The 19,125-nt window shown below is 46.1% G+C and overlaps 2 protein-coding genes and 1 non-coding gene across 7 annotated transcripts; all 3 read right to left on the reverse strand.

Moving 5' to 3' along the window:
* Positions 1-7,993: 7,993 nt before the first annotated feature.
* On the reverse strand, positions 7,994-13,779 carry TSTD1 (thiosulfate sulfurtransferase like domain containing 1). Of its 4 annotated transcripts, none has more exons than XM_023554185.2 (4): positions 13,528-13,779; positions 13,236-13,358; positions 12,592-12,754; positions 7,994-12,502 (listed from the first exon to the last, which is right to left on the reverse strand). In XM_023554185.2, the coding sequence occupies exons 1-4, from the start codon at positions 13,598-13,600 to the stop codon at positions 12,451-12,453; spliced, it is 411 nt and encodes a 136-aa protein (XP_023409953.1). In that variant the 5' UTR covers positions 13,601-13,779; the 3' UTR covers positions 7,994-12,450. The 4 variants fall into 4 exon arrangements, 3 of the variants coding, with proteins under 3 accessions (XP_023409953.1, XP_023409952.1, XP_023409951.1); XM_023554184.2 differs by having other exon boundaries at positions 12,581-12,754; XM_023554183.2 differs by having other exon boundaries at positions 7,994-12,754.
* On the reverse strand, positions 11,832-11,905 carry TRNAR-UCU (transfer RNA arginine (anticodon UCU)). The gene has a single exon. It is a non-coding gene; the product is annotated as a tRNA-Arg (tRNA).
* Positions 13,780-13,922: 143 nt separating the features above from the next.
* On the reverse strand, positions 13,923-17,633 carry USF1 (upstream transcription factor 1). Of its 2 annotated transcripts, XM_003415190.4 has the most exons (10): positions 17,535-17,633; positions 17,089-17,138; positions 16,826-16,941; positions 16,397-16,498; positions 15,960-16,155; positions 15,632-15,719; positions 15,441-15,499; positions 15,188-15,282; positions 14,844-14,972; positions 13,923-14,656 (listed from the first exon to the last, which is right to left on the reverse strand). In XM_003415190.4, exons 1-10 carry the CDS (start codon positions 17,540-17,542, stop codon positions 14,567-14,569), a joined length of 933 nt encoding a protein of 310 aa, XP_003415238.1. In that variant the 5' UTR covers positions 17,543-17,633; the 3' UTR covers positions 13,923-14,566. The 2 variants fall into 2 exon arrangements, with proteins under 2 accessions (XP_003415238.1, XP_010593185.1); XM_010594883.3 differs by lacking the exon at positions 17,535-17,633 and having other exon boundaries at positions 16,857-16,941; positions 17,089-17,116.
* Positions 17,634-19,125: the final 1,492 nt, after the last annotated feature.

The following is a 19,125-nucleotide window of genomic DNA, read 5'->3' on the forward strand; positions in this document are numbered from 1 at the left end:
TTGGTGATAGAAATGATGCAGGAGATCGCATGATAGAATTTTGCAAGACCAACAACTTCTTTTTTGCAGATACCTTTTTCACCAACATAAATGGCAACTGTACACATGGACCTCACCAGATACATAGGAATCAAATCAACTACATCTGTGGGAAGAGATGATGGAAAAGCTCAATATCATCAGAACAAGGCCATGGGCTGACTGCAGAATAGACCATCAATTGCTCATATGCAAGTTCAAGTTGAAACTGAAAAAATTAGAACAAGCCAGTGAGAGCCAAAGTACAACCTTGAGTATATACCACCTGAATTTAGAGACCATCTCAAGAATAGACTTGATGCATTGAACGGTAATGACCAAAGACCAGATGAGTTGTGGAATGACATCAAGGATATCATACACGACGAAAGCAAGAGGTCATTAAAAAGACAGAAAAAATAGATGCCAGAAGAGGCTCTGAAACTTGCTCTTGAACATCGAGTAGCTAAAGTAAAAGGAAGAAACGATAAAGTAAAAGAGTTGAACTCAAGATTTCAAACAGCGGCTCGAGAAGACAGTAAAATATTACAATGACACGTGCAAAGACCTGGAGATAGAAAACCAAAAGGGAAGAGTATGCTCTGCATTTCTCAAGCTAAAAGAATCTGAAGAAAAAATTCAAGCCTCAAGTTGCAATATTGAAGGATTCCATGGGGAAAATATTAAACGACTCAGGAAGCATCAAAAGAAGGTAGAAGGTATACACAGAGTCACTATACCAAAAAGAATTGGTTGACATTCAACCATATCAGGGGGTACCATATGTGCAGAAACCAATGATACTGAAAGAAGAAGTCCAAGCTGCTCTGAAGTCATTGGCAAAAAACAAGGCTCCAGGAATTGACGGAATACCAATTCAGATGTTTCAACAAACAGATGCAGCACTGGAAGTGCTTACTCTCTATGCCAAGAATTTTGGAAGACAGCTACCTGGCCAACCAACTGGAAGAGTTCTATATTGATGTCTATTCCCAAGAAAGGTGATCCCATCGAATGCAGAAATTATTGAACAATATCATTAATATCACAGGCAAGTAAAATTTTCCTGAAGATCATTCAAAAGTGGCTGCAGCAGTATATCGACAAGGGAATGCCAGAAATTCAAGCCAGATTCACAAGAGGACATGGAATCAGGGATATCATTGCTGATGTCAGATGGGTCCTGGCTGAAAGCAAAGAATACCAGAAAGGTGTTTACCTGTGTTTTATTGACTATGCAAAGGCATTCGACTATGTGGATCATAACAAATGATGGTTAACATTGGGAAGAATGGGAATTCAAGAATAATTGTGCTCATGAGAAACCTGTACATAGATCAAGAGGCAGATATTCGGAAAAAACAAGGGGATACTGCGTGGTTTAAAGTCAGGAAAGGTATGCATCAGGGTTGTATCCTTTCACCATACCTATTCAATCTGTTTGCTGAGCAAATAATCCAAGAAGCTGGACTATGTGAAGAAGAACAGAGCATCAGGATTGGAGGAATACTCATTAACAACCTGCGTTATGCAGATGACACAACCTTGCTTGCTGACGGTGAAGAGGACTTGAAGCACTTACTAATGAAGATCAAAGACCACAGCCCTCAGTACGGATTACACCTCAGCATAAAGAAAAACATCTTCACAACTGGACCAATGAGCAACATCGTGACAAGCAGCGAAAAGACTGAAGTTGTCAAAGATTTCATTTTACTTGGATCCACAATCAACAGCCATGGAAGCAGCAGTCAAGATATCAAAAGATGCATTGCATTGGGCAAATCTGCTGCAAAAGACCTCCTTAAAGTGTTGAAGAGCAAAGATGTCACCTTGAAGACTAAGGTGCGCCTGACACAAGCTATGGTGTTTTCACTTGCCTCCTATGCATATGGAAGCCTGGACAATGAATAAAGAAAATCAAAGAACAATTGACGCCTTTGAATTGTGGTATTGGAGAAGAATATACCATGGACTGCCAAAAAAAAGAAACGAACAGATCTGTCTTGGAAGAAGTACAATCAGAATGCTCCTAATAGCAAGGATGGTGAGACTACATCTCACATCCTTTGGACATGTTGTCAGGACTTGACTCCCTGGAGAAGGACATCATGATTGGAAAGTAGAGGACCAGTGAAAAAGAGGAAGACCGTCAAGAAGATGGACTGACACAGTGGCTGCAACAATGGGCTTAAAGCAAAACAATGATTGTGAGGATGGCGCAGGACCTGGCAGTGTTTTGTTCTGTTGTACATAGGGTCACTATCACTCAGAACCCACTCGTTGGCACCTAATAACAAGACACGTGCAAAGCTCTGTTCTTTACCCTCAAAAGTCTTGGAGAGAGAGATACATATACAAAGTTCAATTCTAGAGTGAAGAGTAGGGGAGGGAAGAGCTCCAAGAAGAGAACAATCACTGTGGGCTGTGATTGTCAGACAAAACTTTGAGATGGTGAGACTTGAGTAGGGGCTTTAAGCAACTCTAACATGGATCATAGTCTTTATCAGAGGTCATTTAGGTCGGCTTCTCACTCCGCACGGGACGAGTGTAGAGGGAAAAGGAAGTTTAGGAGATTTGAAGAGTAGGGAGAAATGGGAAATGGTTATTTTATAGAGGCAAAAATTGAAGGAAGACATTAGGGAAGTATATTAGGAATAATGAGCAGTGTTAAATGCCATCTAGATATTTTGGACTTAAAAACAGAGCAGTCAAATTGGTGTGAGTTTTACTGCAGCTGTTCAACTGTGGGGATAGAGTAAAAAAAAAAAAAAAATTTTTTTTAGAGTAAGGTTGGAAAAAAAAAAGTTGCAATCCAGTCTTTCAGAAGTAGATAGTCAGGACTTTCTTCTGAGGTGCCTCTAGGTGGACTTGGACCTCCAACCTTTCGGTTAGCAGACAAGTGCTTAATCATTTGCACCAGTATAGTAAGGTTAGTTGGGTTTAATCGTAGTTGGGGTTTTCCTGAGCAAGTGATGAAGTGAGAAAGCAGCAAGGATGCTAAAGAAATTTGCAAGGGATTGACTTTTCTTCTGTGTCCTTCCAGAGTTTCATTTTGCAAATATGAGCAATTATAAGTATATATTTTTTTTATATGTTATTACCTTTTTTTAACACCGAAGATAGCATACTACAATTTTTTCACCTAAAAAAAAAAAAAACAACTAACAGCGTGTAATTGTAGAGCTTTGATGTGAATACACTGAGAGCTTCCTCACTTTTTTACATAATATTCTATTGTGTGCTTGTAATGTTATTTAGCCACTTTCAATTTATGGATACTTTAATTAGTCTCCATCTTTTGCTAATATAGAAGATACAATGAATAAACACATATTTTACATGAATTCAAGCTTATTTATAGTAGCAATCTCCAGAAATGGGAATGCTGGGTCAAAGGGTATATTAGGTTGTTATTTTGATTGACATAGCCAAATTGCCCTCCATAAAGGTTGTACCAATTCATATTTGCATAATCTATTAATATGCCTGTTTCTCACAGTCTTGCTAAAAGAGTTATTCAGTCAAACATTTGAAGTATTGCCAGTCTCATAAGTGAAAATTGATACCTCAGTTTTGTTTAATTTGCTTTAAAAAAAAAAATTTTTTTTTTTTTATTACGAGTGAGTTGAACATCCCTCTAGGTTTAAGAGCCATTTGTATTCTATGAACTGTCTCTTCATATGTTTTACCCATTTTTTTTATTGGGATAGTTGTCTTTTTATGACCCATTTTTAGGGGCTTTTTTTATATTCAAAGAATTAGCCATTTGTGCATGTTTTGAGTTGAATATGTTTTTCTTATTTGCTGTTTGCCTTTTGACTTAGCTTACGTTGTTTTTTACCATGCAGAAGGCTTTCGCTTGTTTGTGTTGTAGTTTTATTTATCAGTCTTTTCTTTTGTGCTCCTAACTTTTGAGTCATAGTTAGAAATGACTTCTCCCACTTTAAGGTAATGAAAAATATATATATAATTTCCTTTTCTTACTTTAAATCTTTAATTCATTTCAAATTTATCTTGGTATATGAGGTGAGGTGTGGAGCCCATCTATCTATCCATTCACGTTGTTTTAATTACAAAGTTTGTATTTTAATATTTTTTTTTTAAGGCTAGCTCCCTGTCAGTGATGCTCTTTTTCTATCTTTTCTGGCTATTTTTGTTTTTTAGTAAGCTGATACATTTATGAAGTTGAGTCTTCCCATCCTAGAACTTTTTAAGTCTTTTCATTGTGTAAGTCTTCTTTTTAGGTCTTTTATTGTGTTTTAACATTTTCTTTGTGTAAGTCTTGAACTTTCTTGGTAAGTTTATTCCTAGATATAAAAAAAAAAATGATAATAATGAACCAATGACTCTAACCTGAAAATGGAGAGAAATGAGGGCATAAAGAGGGTCATGGATAGTGAAAAATTAGTAAGGTCAATTAACTGGAGGACTTGGCAATGTGAAGGATATGATTAGGAATTAAAGTACTAGTAGAATGAGCGAGCTAGAAGGACTTCCCATCTGGAAATATGGTCCCAAGTCTTGTTAATGGGGACTCTCAACCTTCTTGATTCCTATTCTCCTTAGTCTCTGGCCATGAGCTCAACATCTATTTTCTCTGAACTTTAAAAATCTGCTTCTCTGTAGTCTACTGCTTAGGTCTAACTGTGCCTTCTGTTTTCTTCTTTGGTTAACATGAATTCCAGGAGTCATGGTCTATTAATCCCATGCAAATAGTAACCGAAGTAAAGCTGGTGTAGGTGTACTAGTATCAGATTAAACAGACTTCAAGTCAAGAAGCATCGCCAGAGATAAAGAGGGACATAATGAAAACAGGACCAATCCAGGAGGAAGATGTAACAATTTTAAGTTTGTATATATATCAAACAACATAGCTTCCAAATACATAAAGTAAAATGGACAGAACTGCAAAAAGAAATTTAAAAAACCCAAATCATAGCTAGAGATTAAACACATCTATCTAAGTAGCTGGTAGAAGAAGCAGACAAAAAAAAAATCAGTAGAGATATAGATTTGAACAATATAACTGATAAACCAGTCTTAGCTGACATACATAGAACAGTGTGCCCCAAAACTGCAGATTATACCCGCTTTTCAAGTGTTCATGGAACATTTATAAAAACTTAGCCATAAAGCAAGTCTCAACATATTTTAAAGGATTCAAATCCTACAGCGCCTGTTTGCTGACAACGGTGGTGGTTAAATGGGTGTGTTCACTTTGTAAACATTCATTGAGCTGCACACTTATGATGTCTGGCTCTCCTATTAAATATATTTTCCTTTTAATATGACATACTTTTCCATTGCTAGGCACAAATTCCCTTCCACCAAGTTTCAATTATATCTGTTATTATATTTGCCTTCCGGTATTTATTATTTATACTCAAAGCTCTCGAAATCCATTAAGTTCCCTATGACAGGTGGAGGCAGTGGTGGTTCAGTGGTAGGATTCTTGCCTTCTGTGTGGGAGACCCCAGTTCAATTCCTGGCCAATGCACCTCAAACTCAGCCACCACCCATCTTTCAGTGGAGGCTGGTATGTTGCTATGATGCTGCACAGGGTTCAACAGAGCTTCCAGACTAAAGACAGACTAGGAACAAAGGTCTGGCAATCTATTTCCCAAAATCAGCCAGTAAAAACCCTATGGATTCCAATAGTATAATTCCATTGTACATGGGGTTTGCAATGAATTGGCCAACTGGATGGCAGCTAACAATAATACGACAGGTACTTTGTGTACATTATCCCATTAAACTCTCACAATACAAGGAAATAAGTCTATGACCCCCATTTCACTCATTTTACAGATAAGGAAAATGACTCAGAGTAGTTAAAAGTAACTTGCAGTGACCATTCAGTAGCATTAAGCCATACCTGGAACTCAGAACTTTCTAACTCATAGCCTTTGCCCTTTCCACAATAACATCCTCCCATTCACGAGTATTATTCCCAACTTTCTCCCTTTGGATTTTTTCCCCCTTGGAATTAGTAAACACCTTGATAAAAATTCAACATCTACTGAGTGTCTCCTCTATGCCAAGGTCTAGTTTAATTGTTGGCCAATACAAAAATGAAATAAACAGTCCCTCCTTAAAGAGCCCAATGTAAAGGGGGAGAGCCACGCAAGTTATTATGTGGTGTGGTAAGTGCTACAGGAAAGGTGTGTACCTCATCCACTGTGTCCTCTGTGGAATTCAAGTATATAGTTTTATCTGGTTAGTTTTCTCCCTTCTTCAGTTTAAAAGCCCTCTTGATGTAGGACCACAAGTCTCCTGCCAAATACATTCTCCTAATTCTTGTGAAATTCAGACTGCTGGTCTGAAGGAGACTGGAAGCTTCCCAAACAGGGGAAATAGTGAGTGAAGGCCAGCTTCAGAAAGGAAGAGGGTCTACTTAAGGAGACCAGCCTGATGGGAGCAGGCACTGGAAGATAAATGTTGAAAGGCACAGAGTGACTCTGGATCTAGACTACAGATTGTTCAAAAGGCCAGGCTGAGTCTGTGTTTGAAGCACTAAGCAACAAGGACCTACTGTAAATCATCAACTCTGACTGATAAGATAAAAATGTTATTTTAAGATTGAGCAGGCAGTGATGTTTCAGAGAGGCTGAAATTAGAAGACTCTGAAGGTTGGGCAGCTAGTGAGCTGCAACAAACCCCTCCTATGAACCCATGGTGCCAGGCACTGGAGCTAAGAAAATGGAAGACATTCCTGCCCTTGAGGAGCTCACAATCAATTGGGAGAGACAGATTAATAATGAAATTGTAGTGTAGATGGGATGACACCTGTATGTGATAAACATAAACCTAGGGTGGATAAAGTATGATGAAGGGGAAAGGATCTTGTAAAAACAGCTTTGCGGAGGTGTTGTCTGACCTCCTCTACCTTCACAACGGGGGAAGGAGAATCAAGATCAACAGCCCAAGGCTGATTCCTGTGAGGCAGTGGGCAGACAGACCTCCTGTCTCCAACCTTTTTACCAATTCTGCCACCAACGGTCCCTCTAACGGCACTCTCTACCCCTCTGCTGGGCTCCATAATTCATTGCAACAGCCACACAGAACTCACAGACAATACGATTACGGGGTTTCTTAGAGAAATAACAGGCTATAATTCAGGATCAGAAATGGCTGATAGTTTTTCAACCAGGACAGCCTCTTCTCAGCTGTGCCAGCAGGCCTCTTCTGGACCCTTGGCTTCTTGGCCCTAGGTCCTAGGTCCTTCAGACCTCTTAGGCCGGCCTGGCCTCTCCCCTGCTTGGGCAAGTGTTACAAGGCTCTTTTAGCTCTGCCAGGAAGTACCCCGAGGTACTGCACTCTGCCAGTAAGCCTCGGCCTGAAGGCACTCAGTTCTGACTCCATGGGTCGGCAAGCCTTGCTCCACCAGTAAGTGCCCAGAGGCCCCCCAGTCCGCCAGCAAGCCTCCTACCCAAAGGTGCTCAGCTTTCTCTCTCCGCGGGCCACTGGGAAGCCCGTTATGCCGCCGTTTCCTGCTGGTCTCTTGGTTTGGCTGCCCCCACCACTGCTGTTTCCCTGCCACTACTTCTCACTCTCCTCCGGTGTTGTAACTCTCTCTGCCTCCTCGGTGTAGGAGATTCTCAGCACAGGGATCCCGGGTCCAAAAGATTCGCTCTACTCCTAGCTCTTTGTTCTTGGTGGTAGTGAGATCCCCCTCTGCTCTGGGATTGGCTCTCTTTTAAGCCTAGCGAGATGGCAGAATTGACCAATCTCCTCGTTACGATCCCACCCCCGCCTGCACCGTATTCCATCCACCTTATTTATATTATTACCAAGCTATCCAATCCCATCTGTGGGCCACGAGCACCTTATTTGCATAGCCCCACCCAGTCATTTGTTGAAAGTTACAGAGACCATGACTAGAAAGGCCATTTTAAGTTATTCACTGCCCCGCAGATTAAGTATGAAAGGGAAAGCAGAAGTAGGTATCCCACAACTACATATATCTGGTAAACTCTCGATCTTCAGCCTTACTGGCTGACATATTGTTAGTGGTGAGGAAAGGCAGAGAACTTTAAAAGGTAAAATAACGGATTGGAACAGCCCATCAGGGTTCAGGGTTATGAACCTAACAATTAATGAGGGAGAAAGAAGAATGTTCTCTTAACAATAATTAAACCAGAGGGCGTGGTGATGCAGAGAACTGATTCACTTCGATTCTAGGATTTTCTTTAACCCTGAACAGCCGTTAAATTGAAGAAAGGAAATACTATTGAGTTAGGCAAGGAAGGGGGCTTATAGAAAACTAATTTATGGTGCTAAAAGATAGAAAACAGCTGCCCAGGAAGGGAGGGGGGATGGAATTGACTGAAAAGAGGTGGAGGCAAATTCCTGAGGATTACAGTGTTCTCTATCTTAGTTTGGGTGGTGGTTACAAGGAAGCATACAAATGTCAGAACTCAGTGAACTGAACACTTAGGAACTGTGCATTTTATCGTAGGTAAAGTGTGCCTCAGTAATAATAATAATAAAAGGAATGCTATGATTTAATTATAATAAAGACTTGTGGGGGGAGGAGGGGATTAGAGCAGTAAAGACTCACAGGAAGAGGGAAGCCAGACCTCAGGAAAAACCTCCCAACCAGTCTGAGAACAAAACGGATTTGGATATTTGGTTAAAGGTTAACTTGCACCTACTACTTGCCAGACCCTGAGGTAGATGCTTTCACATATTTTGTCTTTGTCTCCAGACCCAGCAATGTCTGGCTGACCTCAGATAATTGTCATTAGCCCAGGGAGAGAGTAGGGCTCTTTGACAGAGAAGCTGAAGAGCCAGAGGAATGGAAGATTATAATTATAGAGTATGGAGTGTGGACAGAGAGATAAAAGATGTAGGAGGGCTAGGTACATTCCAGAAGGGAGAAAGGAAGAGGAAGAGGGGATAAAAGAAAGGCAAGGAAGCAGAAAATGCCTGAAGGAATTTCCTCAGAAAATTGCGTCCATTTCCGACCCAGCCTTCTCTTCGAGGGATAAAAGAATAAAGTTTTTAAAAATCCACCTTAAGTGAAAATCCTGTCATTAAAATATGAAAAATGTCTGGAAGGATATGTATCAAACAACACACTCTGCTACAAGGAAGTTACATACCTATTTTGTAGTGTCGAATTTTGTTTCAGTATGTGCTGGTTTCGTTTTTTTGTAGCCAGTTAAACTTTGTTACAGTCCAGTGTGGGATGAGTAATGATAAAAACTGGGACCTGTGGTCTGTGTGTGACACACCTATAGGAATGAAGGTTGCCCTCCATTCCCTTACCCAACAGCCTGAGACTGTCCTCTCTCATTTCCTCAACCCAGTGACAAAGTCTGAGGGAAGTGGAGTTGGGACTGAGGACCTGAAGGTCTAGAGCAAGGGTTGGCGAAGTTTTTATGTGAAGGGTCAGATAGTAATATTTTAGGCTTTGCAAGACATGCAGCCTCTTTTGCAACTAATCTGCCATTTTAGCGCAAGAGCGCTCATGAAAAATATGTACGAAAATAGCAATGGTTCCCACTCCTGACAGCATGTTGGAATCACCTGAGGGGCTTATAAAACCACTAATGCTCAGATTCTGAATCTGGGATGGGGTGCAAGCTTTTTTTTTCCCCCCCAGCTATGCACGTGATTCCGATGCGCCTCCTGGGGTGAAAACAACTGTTCGAAGAGAATTTTTGTTGTTGTTAGCTGCCATTGTGTTGCCCCCAACTCTTGGCGACCCCACGCACAACAGAACGAAACCCTGCCCAGTCCTACGCCACCCCTGTGGCAACTGATCAGACCGTTGTGACCCACAGTGTTTTCATCGGCTGATTTTCCGATCGTAGTCTGTGTGATGGTTAACGTTACGTGTCCGCCTGGCTAGACGATGATTCTTGGTTATGTGGCAGACAGTCTGTAATCGCCTCCCATTTTGTGATCTGATGTAAGCAGCTGTAAAAGGATAGTAGTAGTAGCATCAGAACCTGTTTAACTTCAGGGGAGATAATGACCAGGATCAGCCCAAAGCTGATTCCTGTGAGGTGGAGGTCAGACACACCTCCACTCTCCAACCTTTTTACCAATTCTGACACCAACCATCCCTCCCACAGCACTCTCTACTTCTCTACTGGGTTCAGTAATTCATTGCAACGGCCACACGGAACTCAGAGACCATCCTTACAGTTAAGAGATTTACTAAGGAATTAACAGGCTACAACTCAGGATCAGGGTCAACGGGCTATAAGTCAGGATCAGGACCAGGAAGCATGCAGGCAGAGTCTGGAAAGCTTCCCCAAAGTGGACAGCACACCCCTCCCTTCTTCAGTGCAGGACAGCTTTCTCAGCAATTCTCGGCCACGCGAGCAAGCAGGCCCTTCTCTCTGCTGTCCACGTCCTCTCTTGGCCGTGCACATCTCCGCTCAGCCCCCACAGAACAAGTTTCCCCTCAGCCCTCTGAGGACACGCCTCTCTGCCTTCAGCCTCCCTGCCATCAGCCTCTCCACTGCTAACCGACCTAGCTCATAGCCAGGATAGGCTTCTCTCAGCCCCCTGGGGACAGGCCTCCCTGCCGTCAGCCTCCCCACTGCTAACTGACCCAGCTCATAGCCAGTGTAGCAGCTTTGTTCAGCTCCCTCAGCTGCACTCCTAGCAGCAGGTTCCTGCTGTCACCATTGACTCTGCCACCAGGGCCCCTTCACTGTCTTCAGTGTTACAGCCTTGACCCATGTTACAGCTCTTTTAGAAGGTGCCTTGTTTCCTCTCTCTCTGCTTCTTCGTTCTTCCTTCTGCTTCTGTCTGCCAGCCTCTGAGGGGTTGACTGCATATATAAGCAAACTCCTTCTCAATTTCAAGGCATGGCCCTCCCAACAGGGCCACAACCTGCCCAATCCCCTCTTAGTAGGCCACAGATACTTCATTTGCCTAATAGGCTATAGTCACTTCATTTGCATAGTCTATAGTCACTTAAAAGGTACACTGGTGGCACAATGGTTGAGTGCTCCACCACCTGCTCCATGGGAGAAAGATGTGGCAGTCTGCTACTGTAAAGATTACAGCCTAGAAAACCCTACGGGGCAGTTCTACTCTGGCCTAGAGGGTCGCTATGAGTCAGCATCAACTGGATGGCTAAGAGTTTGGTTTTTTGATTTTCTAGGCACTTCATTTGCATAGTGTATTGGCCAGTCCCTATAAAGTACATACCAATGACAATGCAGGCTACAGCCGCCCAAGGCCAGACAAAAAGTATCAAAGCAACTTTGTTTACAGCTTACCCAGGAAATGTCAATCAACCTGTACAAAAGTAACAAACCCTCTAGGGTAGAAATCTAGAGCAAAGGTAACTCCTCAGGGTTTAGGGGAATAATCTCTCAAACTGTTTTTCAAAGAGCCAAAGCAAAAGGCCACATAAAGGAACTCATTCCACTACAGCAGCCAATCAGTTGGAAGACGAGTTTTTCTTGGGGGAGTGGACTGCATTCCTGATACAAACATGTGTTCTGGAAAAGCTCTCTCTCTCGCATTCGGCTCATAGTCTGACCTCTGGCTCTTGGTTCATGAGAAGCCTTCAGCCTCCCACCTGACCTGCAGATTTTGGGGTCCTCAGCCCCTACAACCACATGAATCAGGAGAAGCCTTCAGCCTGCTGCCTGACCCATGGATTTGGGACTTGCCAGCCTCCACAATTGTGTGAGCCATTTCCTGGAAATAAATCTCTCTCTATATATATTGATATACATGCTTCGCTGGTTTTGCTCTTTTAGAGAACCCAGCCCACTGAAACCTGTTCAGCATCATAGCAACACACAGCCTCCACTGATGGATGGTGGCTGCACATGGAGTGCATTGGCCGGGAATCAAACCCTGGTTCTCCTACATAGAAGGCAAGAATTCTACCACTGAACCACACCAATGCCTCAGAAGACCTGTAGTCTCCCAAAGCTGCTGGTATGTATTTGGGGAAAGGTGCCTGGGACGTGCAAGTGGTTCACCGTCAACTAACCCAAAGGTTGGCAGTTCAAATCCATCCAGCAGCACCTCAGAAGACCTGGTGATCTGCTGCTATAAAGATTATAGCCAAGAAAACCCTATGGAGCAGTTCTACGCTGTGACACATGGGATCACCATGAGTCAGTCAACTTGATGGTGATGGATTTTTTTTTTTTTTTAATGTATTACGGGCAGGGGGGTGAGTTGTGGTAGATGAACACTGGAAGGAGACAGGACCCAGGACTGATCTGAGGTCTAGATTAAGACTGGACCTGTTTTCAGTCCATCTGCCAAATTAAATGCTTCCAAGACTTTAATTAAATGCTCTTTATTTGATTTTTTTGGTGTGCATGACACTACAAGGAGTTGCCCAGCCCAGCAAGTCAGCCCCTTCATCATCTCTAGTAAAGGTTGCCAGGAAGTGTCATTTGAGAGAAAGGTGGCCGGGCAATCGGTAAACCATCGTTTTAACTAACCCATTTTCTCGAACCATTCTTTATAGGCCCCAGCATAGTTGCAAGCCCTGTGGAGACAAAGAGGGGTGAGGGAAGGTCAGGCTCCGGAGGGAATCCCCAGTCACTCCCCAGGTAGCTATCCACACCTTCTCCATACCCAGTGTATCCAAGGCCCCTGGCCAACTGGGTGGCCTGCAATCCCCTCTTGCCCATCTGACAGAAGAAAACGAGGTTCTCATCTTCCCGCTTTGGTTTCTCAGCGGAGTACAAAGCCTGGAAAGCAGCTGGCTCCATCTGCAGGGCACTTTCCAACTCAGACACTGGATGAGTCAAGAGGAGAGAATGGGAAGTAGGCAGGAAGGGCTGGACCCTGGTAGTCAAACAAGTGTTCAGGAGGCCGCAAAACACACACACAGACACAAAACCCACCAACACATACTGGCCCCCAACCTCAAGGACAAGAAACAGCTACTTGCACAGGCACTACTCAGCCAAACATTAGAAAGTGAGCCACTTCGTGAGGAGGAACAGGCAGATTCCAGCACACAGCCTCAGGGAGGTCCGACTGATCTGCCACTCTCCTCACCGCCTGTTACCCCTCAAACTGGATGGGCCACTTCCGCTGCCAGGATCCGCCTCTAATCAGCCCTACTCTAGGGAGGCTTAGGGGTGGCTTAAGGGAACTCTGGACCCCTGTAACCAGTGCCTTCCCCGCGCCACCCTACCTGCGGCCCCATTAGATAATACCTTCCTTGACAAGTCTTTACTCCACCACCAGGGCGTCCCCTCTCAATCCCATACCCGGGATGTTAAGCGCCCCTGGGATGGTCCCAGCTGCAGCCTCCTCCCGAGATCGCACGTCGATGAGGCGGACCCGGCCCGAGGATAGGAGCAAACGGAGTTCAGGTAGCGAAACCGTGGGCACTGAAGAAGGGAGCACGAAAGTCTTGAGGGGACCCGGTCAAGGCACGGCGCCGCAGAGCCTCCTCGCCAGCAGCGCCCTGTCCTGGTGGAGTGGGGTGCATGCAGATGCCTCAGCAACACCACTTCTCCCGCCCCTGCACCTCCATCCAAGGGGCTCCGCGCAGGTTACCTCCAGCCATGGGGCGCGCAGTGATCAATCGCAGGAATGCGGCCCCAACCCGCCAGGTCAGCTCCCGCAGCATCTCCCCCGCTCCTCCTGGAGCCGCCAAGACCGGAACCGGAAGCAATTGCACCGCCTCATGCACCGCCCCCGAGGCACCTGTCAGTGCTGCTGCTGACACCGCCCCCCAGAGAAATCCTTGCGATTGCCCAGCATAGGCTGGAAATACCACACTGATCTGGGCCAGGTACCAGGGTTCAGGGTAATAAGCACACCAGCCCCACCCCACCCTAAACCTAGCCCAGCCCTTAGTGGTCAAAGGGCAGCATGCTCCTTCCCTTCAGCCCTGGGGCCCACAAAAGCAGTGAAAACGAGAGACAACTGTGGCTCTGAACAATTTTATGTTTAAAAAAAAAAAAAAGGAAAAGAAAAAAAAACTTCCCCCCAAAAGGGGAAGGCCCCAGGTGGGCCCCTGCCTGTTGTTCTCCCTGGCTCCAGAGACATCTGCATAGGCCTTAGCTGCTTGCTGGCCAGGCTCCTCTTCCCTGGGCAGCAGCCATTGCTAAGCATCCCTTCTCCCACTTCCTGCTAAAGCCTGTTCTCCAGACAAACCAGGTCCACATCTGAACCTCAGCTCCAAGGAAAGGAAGAATAGTGGAAGTGTTGGAGTCCTGGAGCAAGCCAGAGCATCACCAGTCTGCAGACCCTCTGCTGGGCACTCTAAGCAAGCGCAGGACAAGCTCTCCAGTTAAGTGTGTCCAGTATCCAGCATCGAGACAGCACATGCATTGTGCAAGAAGAGCACACGGGCCCAGGGGCTGCTTGTTGGGGGCGGGCGAGGCTGTTAGTGCTCGTCCACGTGGCTGTTTCACACCACTGCAGGCTGCTATATCACAGGGCCTCAGGTCAAAGACACACTTTCTGAACTCCCCCGAGTCCCATGCCAGAAGGGCAGTGAAGGAAAGGGGCACGGGTTAGCCTGGTGCTCCTGGGCTGTCTGCAGTTCTGAAAAAGGGGCTGTAGGGCCCAAAGCCCCTGGATCCCCAGGTTAGTTGCTGTCATTCTTGATGACGACCTCTACTCCATGGTGTCGCAACTGAGCTCGTAGCAGCAGATTCTTGTTTTTAAGGTCTTCCACCTGACACAGGAAGGAGGCAGTAAGAGAATTCATACAAAAGTTGGCACGACCAAGCCCTTGAACTTAAACACCCACTGGTGAGGGGAAAGAGGTGAGGTCCTCTCAGTGGAGAACCAAGTAGGGAGCCCTAAACCGGGTCAGTGGCTACAGGGTAGAGGAAGGGCTATGTTGAAGGCTGGGGTCTGACCTGCTGTCGAAGCACATCATTGTCCAGCTGCAGCTGGTCAAGCCCCTGCAGTTCTTCGGACAACCGGTGGTTACTCTGCCGAAGCTCCTGAATATAATCACAGGCTTTGGATAGAATTCCACCTTTACTCTGCAAGAAAATGAAAGCAAAAGGAGGACCAAGATTTAAGCTACTTTCCAAAAGCACTTGCAGACTTCAGACCTCATTTCCCCCAAGGATGGTGATGTAACATATCCCAGGGATAGAGGAACCTCAGAGAGAAGGAAAAAAGACCACTGACACTGTGCCCCACTTTCTAGCACTTCTGGAAGCAGTATCAGGAGACATTACTCGGGCATACTGACCTGGCCAGACTTGGTACTCTCCATAGAGCAGTCGGGGATGATCTTGGACAGCTGCACAATCCAGTTGTTGATCTTGTCTCGGCGGCGGCGCTCCACTGTGGGGCAAGGGGAAAGACAAAGTGACTCAGCAAGAACTTGCCACAAGTCCCAAGGTAAAAGTTCCCCACTCAACCCAGCCCCCCCGCCCCCAGACATCACTCCCATCCCCAATCCCACCAATCAGCTCCTAGCTTCACGCCCTCATCACATCTACCTTCATTATGCTGAGCCCTGCGTTTCTCATCTCGAGTCGTCCGGGGAGCTTCTGATTTCCTGACAACAGAGCCCAGGGTGGCCAGAGTGAGGACAGGACAAAAAATAAGGTGGAAGTCTGGGGTAAGGGATTTGGCAGGGATCAAAACCCCTCATCCTCATAGTCACTGAGAAGAAACAAAGGTCACTCACGGGGAATAAGGGTGGGTCCTGGGGGCAATGGAGCGCTGGCTTCCTCCCTGCAACACTTCTTGTGGTGACATCATCACAAAGAACTGACCTGTGAAGATGCAGGGTAGGTTCTGTCAGGACATAGGACTGGGAACCTCATCAAGCTCTGAGGCCAATGCCTTGGGACCTTCCTCTAAAAATAACATGCTTCCTCCTGCTGGAAGGTCAGCCCCAGACTCACTGCCTGCCCAGGACTTAGTGATCACCTGAGAGGTCATGCGTGATGGGCCACTGTCACGTCTCACAACCTGTCCTAGCCCCTCCAGCCTGCATCATCATGATATCTCACCAGTGCCAGGAGGGGTCGCCTGCCCCAGCAGTGCCTCTGAGCCCTGGGTAGTGACAACAGCAGCTGTACTTCCCGATGTGGCGCCCCCTGCCCCATCTCCCACTGCAGTGCTGGGGAAATAAGTATAGTGTGTCTCAGCAGCTGTCCCCTCCGCGTCAACTGCATCATCACTGGTGAATGCACCCTGGATCACCGCCTGGGAAGGGGAGCGAGAGAGCAGAGTCCAGTGAGTCAGACGCTTCTTCCTGCCATACCATCCTGCAGCTTCTATCCCTGGGAGGAAGAGGGGAAACAATCCAGAACGGGAGAGCCTAGGGAAGCTCTAGGGACAAGAGATAAGGCAGCTCTAGGTGCCTCACTATCCCTAGCTTCGTCACTGGTTCCCTTCGTCTTACTGCTTAGAGCTCTATCCCCCTCCCCAGCCCAAACCCCTGTACCTGGGTCATGGATTGGGTGGCAGGGTAACCACTGATGGCTCCAGTGCCTTCAGTCTGGCCATCCAGCTGCCCCTCAGACACCTGGATCACCCTGTACATCACCTACAAGTGGGGAAGGAAGGCGAAGGAGAAGAAGAAAGAAGAAGAGAGTAAGTACTAGGGATCCCAGCGCCCTTCACAAAGCTTCCCTTAGGGCCCTGAAACAAGAATTCTTCAAAGACACAGATTGAGCCATTCCTCCTCCTTTCCCCTACAGAAGTTTCAGCATAGCCCCTGGCCCACATTAATTTCTACTCTAAACCTCTCCATCCCCCAAACAGTCCACATCTTCACCTCATTCTCCAAGCCAAGTCTCCCAAGACATGTTCAATTACCTCCCTCAATCCCAACCCCAGGTCACACCTGCAGCAACCTGGCCCCCTCCCTTACCTGGCCCCCATTCTCAGTTCGGAAGACGTACTTGACGTTGGGGTCAGGGAAGGTGGCAGCTGACTGGATGCTGGCAATAGCCACGCTGGTTGGGTCCTCCCCAGTTGCCACTGCACCTGAATTAAAAAAGCAAAGGAACGGTCTGTGAGCTGCTGCCTTTCTCCCTCTGTTCCACTGGTACGTCATTCATAGGAGGAGGGTGCACAGGAGATAGGCCGTCGGAGAGACCGGGAAGGGCTCTTGGTTCTATTTCTGTCACTCACCTTCCTGAATCTGCACTGTCCCCTCTTCCGTTTCAGCTGTCTTCTGCTGCCTATTTGTGAGGAAGGGACAAAAGGAAGAATAAGGAAAGAAACGAATGAGAAGCTCACTGACCCAGTAACATATGGCTCCCAAACTCAGTGGCATTCGCACCAGATGCGAGATTAGACTGGAATAACAACAGCTAATATTGACTGAGTGTTTACTATGGGCACAGGCAGTGAGCTAGGCACTGAACATGGACTATCTCATCTAATACTAAGAACAGCCCTATAAGTATCACCACTTCCATTTTACAGATGGAGAAACCAAGTCACACAGCTAATAAGCGATGGCACTGGGACTTGAATCCAGATCTGCCTGACTCCAGAGCCAGTGCTCTTAGCCAGTCTGCCATTCTCCTAGGCCACCCATCTTCTGTCCCAGATCCTACCTCTTCTTCACTTACCCCTTCATCTCTCTGTGAGGGGGAACATCCGAGGAACTGGTCCTTCTCTGGAGGTCTTTGTATGTCTTGCCTCACAGCCCTGTGTGTTAAATCCTGGTAGAAATCAGGGAGTTTGCAGTGAGTCTAGGAAACTCAACAGCCTCCTGGTTCTAGAACTAGGCTCCATAAAGATACAGCCAGGAACATAACCCAATCGTCTGCAGGGGACAGTAAGCCTCCCCCATTCTTGATGCTGAGGACTGGGCTACAATGGTTGAAAAAGCCACCGTACAAATAGTGTTCCTCACCCCTCCACGACAACTCCAACTCCTGGTGGAGAGGGGATTACTGGACTGGAAGACTGAGAAACATCCTGTACCTGGATGGGTTATTACTAAAGCTATTATGACCTGCCATGACCGCAGCTTCATAGGGATTAGACCCTGTTAGACTATCACTATCAAAAAACACAGGGCTATGGACACTGATGCTTCTTTCAACTTCTTAGATGTATACTTTACACCAAGAGATCTCTATTCTCAACTCAATGGCATGAAGCCCATTGCCATTGGAAAACCATCCCTAACCACAAAGACCAGACTTGGCCCTTAAGGCCCATTCTATTGACAGAGCTCTTGTTCTGGGGTGTTCAGATTCATGTCTTCTGTAAGAGACCCTAAAGCACAAATGCAGCATCTTCAAGACCTCTCTATTTTATTCTCCAAGGCTTCCTGTGAAACAACACATTTGCTAACATGTTGCCATGACAACTCCAAATTTCAACTGAGGCTCAGCAAGAAGGAAAAAAGCTGGAAGCTCAAGGTTCTGAAGGAGAAGAAACAATGGGGGAGGAATCCATTCATAAGGTGCCATCCTTAGGACCCTGACACCCAGTCAGAGGGCAGGAAAAACAACGGGCTGAGCAGACCAATGCCTCCAGAAAAAAACAGCCGCACAGCGCAAGGCAAAAAGATAATCCGAACAGGAAACAAACAAGATTTTTGTAAACTCTCTACCTTTAAGGTTTCCCCAAATCTAAGGAAAATCTTCAGCGGTTACACTTTGGAAAGCCAGTGTCTAAGGAAAGTGTCAATAGGTCTTTGAAAAAAAGGAACTGAAAGTGAAAGCGACAGAGGAAGTAATACTGCAAGGAGATCCCAGTCCCTAAGTGGAAATAACACTAGTACCTAGGGACCACCTACCTCTGTCCTCAAACCTGAGGAGGAGGTGCCCCTCCCGAGGCTTGCTGCGCTGACTGCAGGAGGCGGCAATGAAAGAGAGGGCAGGGCACCAGGAAAGGAGGCAACTCTATCATCCACAGCTGTCAGCTAGGGGCAGCCTCTGAGGGCACCAGCAACGGGGTCAGGCTGCTGATTCAAATCTCAGTGGGACATCAGGAAGCATTTCCTGAGCACTAGGCATACGCGACGCGGCAAAGGGAAAGGATGTTGTGGCGTGCACGCTCAGACAAGGAGCGACCAGCAAGATCCCTCGCTAAGTCCGGACACAAAGGGAAAAAAGGCAAGTCGTCAAAGAAGTCAGGCGCAGAGACCTTGCCTGGGAATGCGGCATCTTCCCGGAGGCCCACCAGCCAGGAGGCGCTTACAGAGCT

Source organism: Loxodonta africana, chromosome 3 (assembly GCF_030014295.1).
Source record: "Loxodonta africana isolate mLoxAfr1 chromosome 3, mLoxAfr1.hap2, whole genome shotgun sequence".
NCBI classification, from domain to species: Eukaryota; Metazoa; Chordata; class Mammalia; order Proboscidea; family Elephantidae; genus Loxodonta; species Loxodonta africana.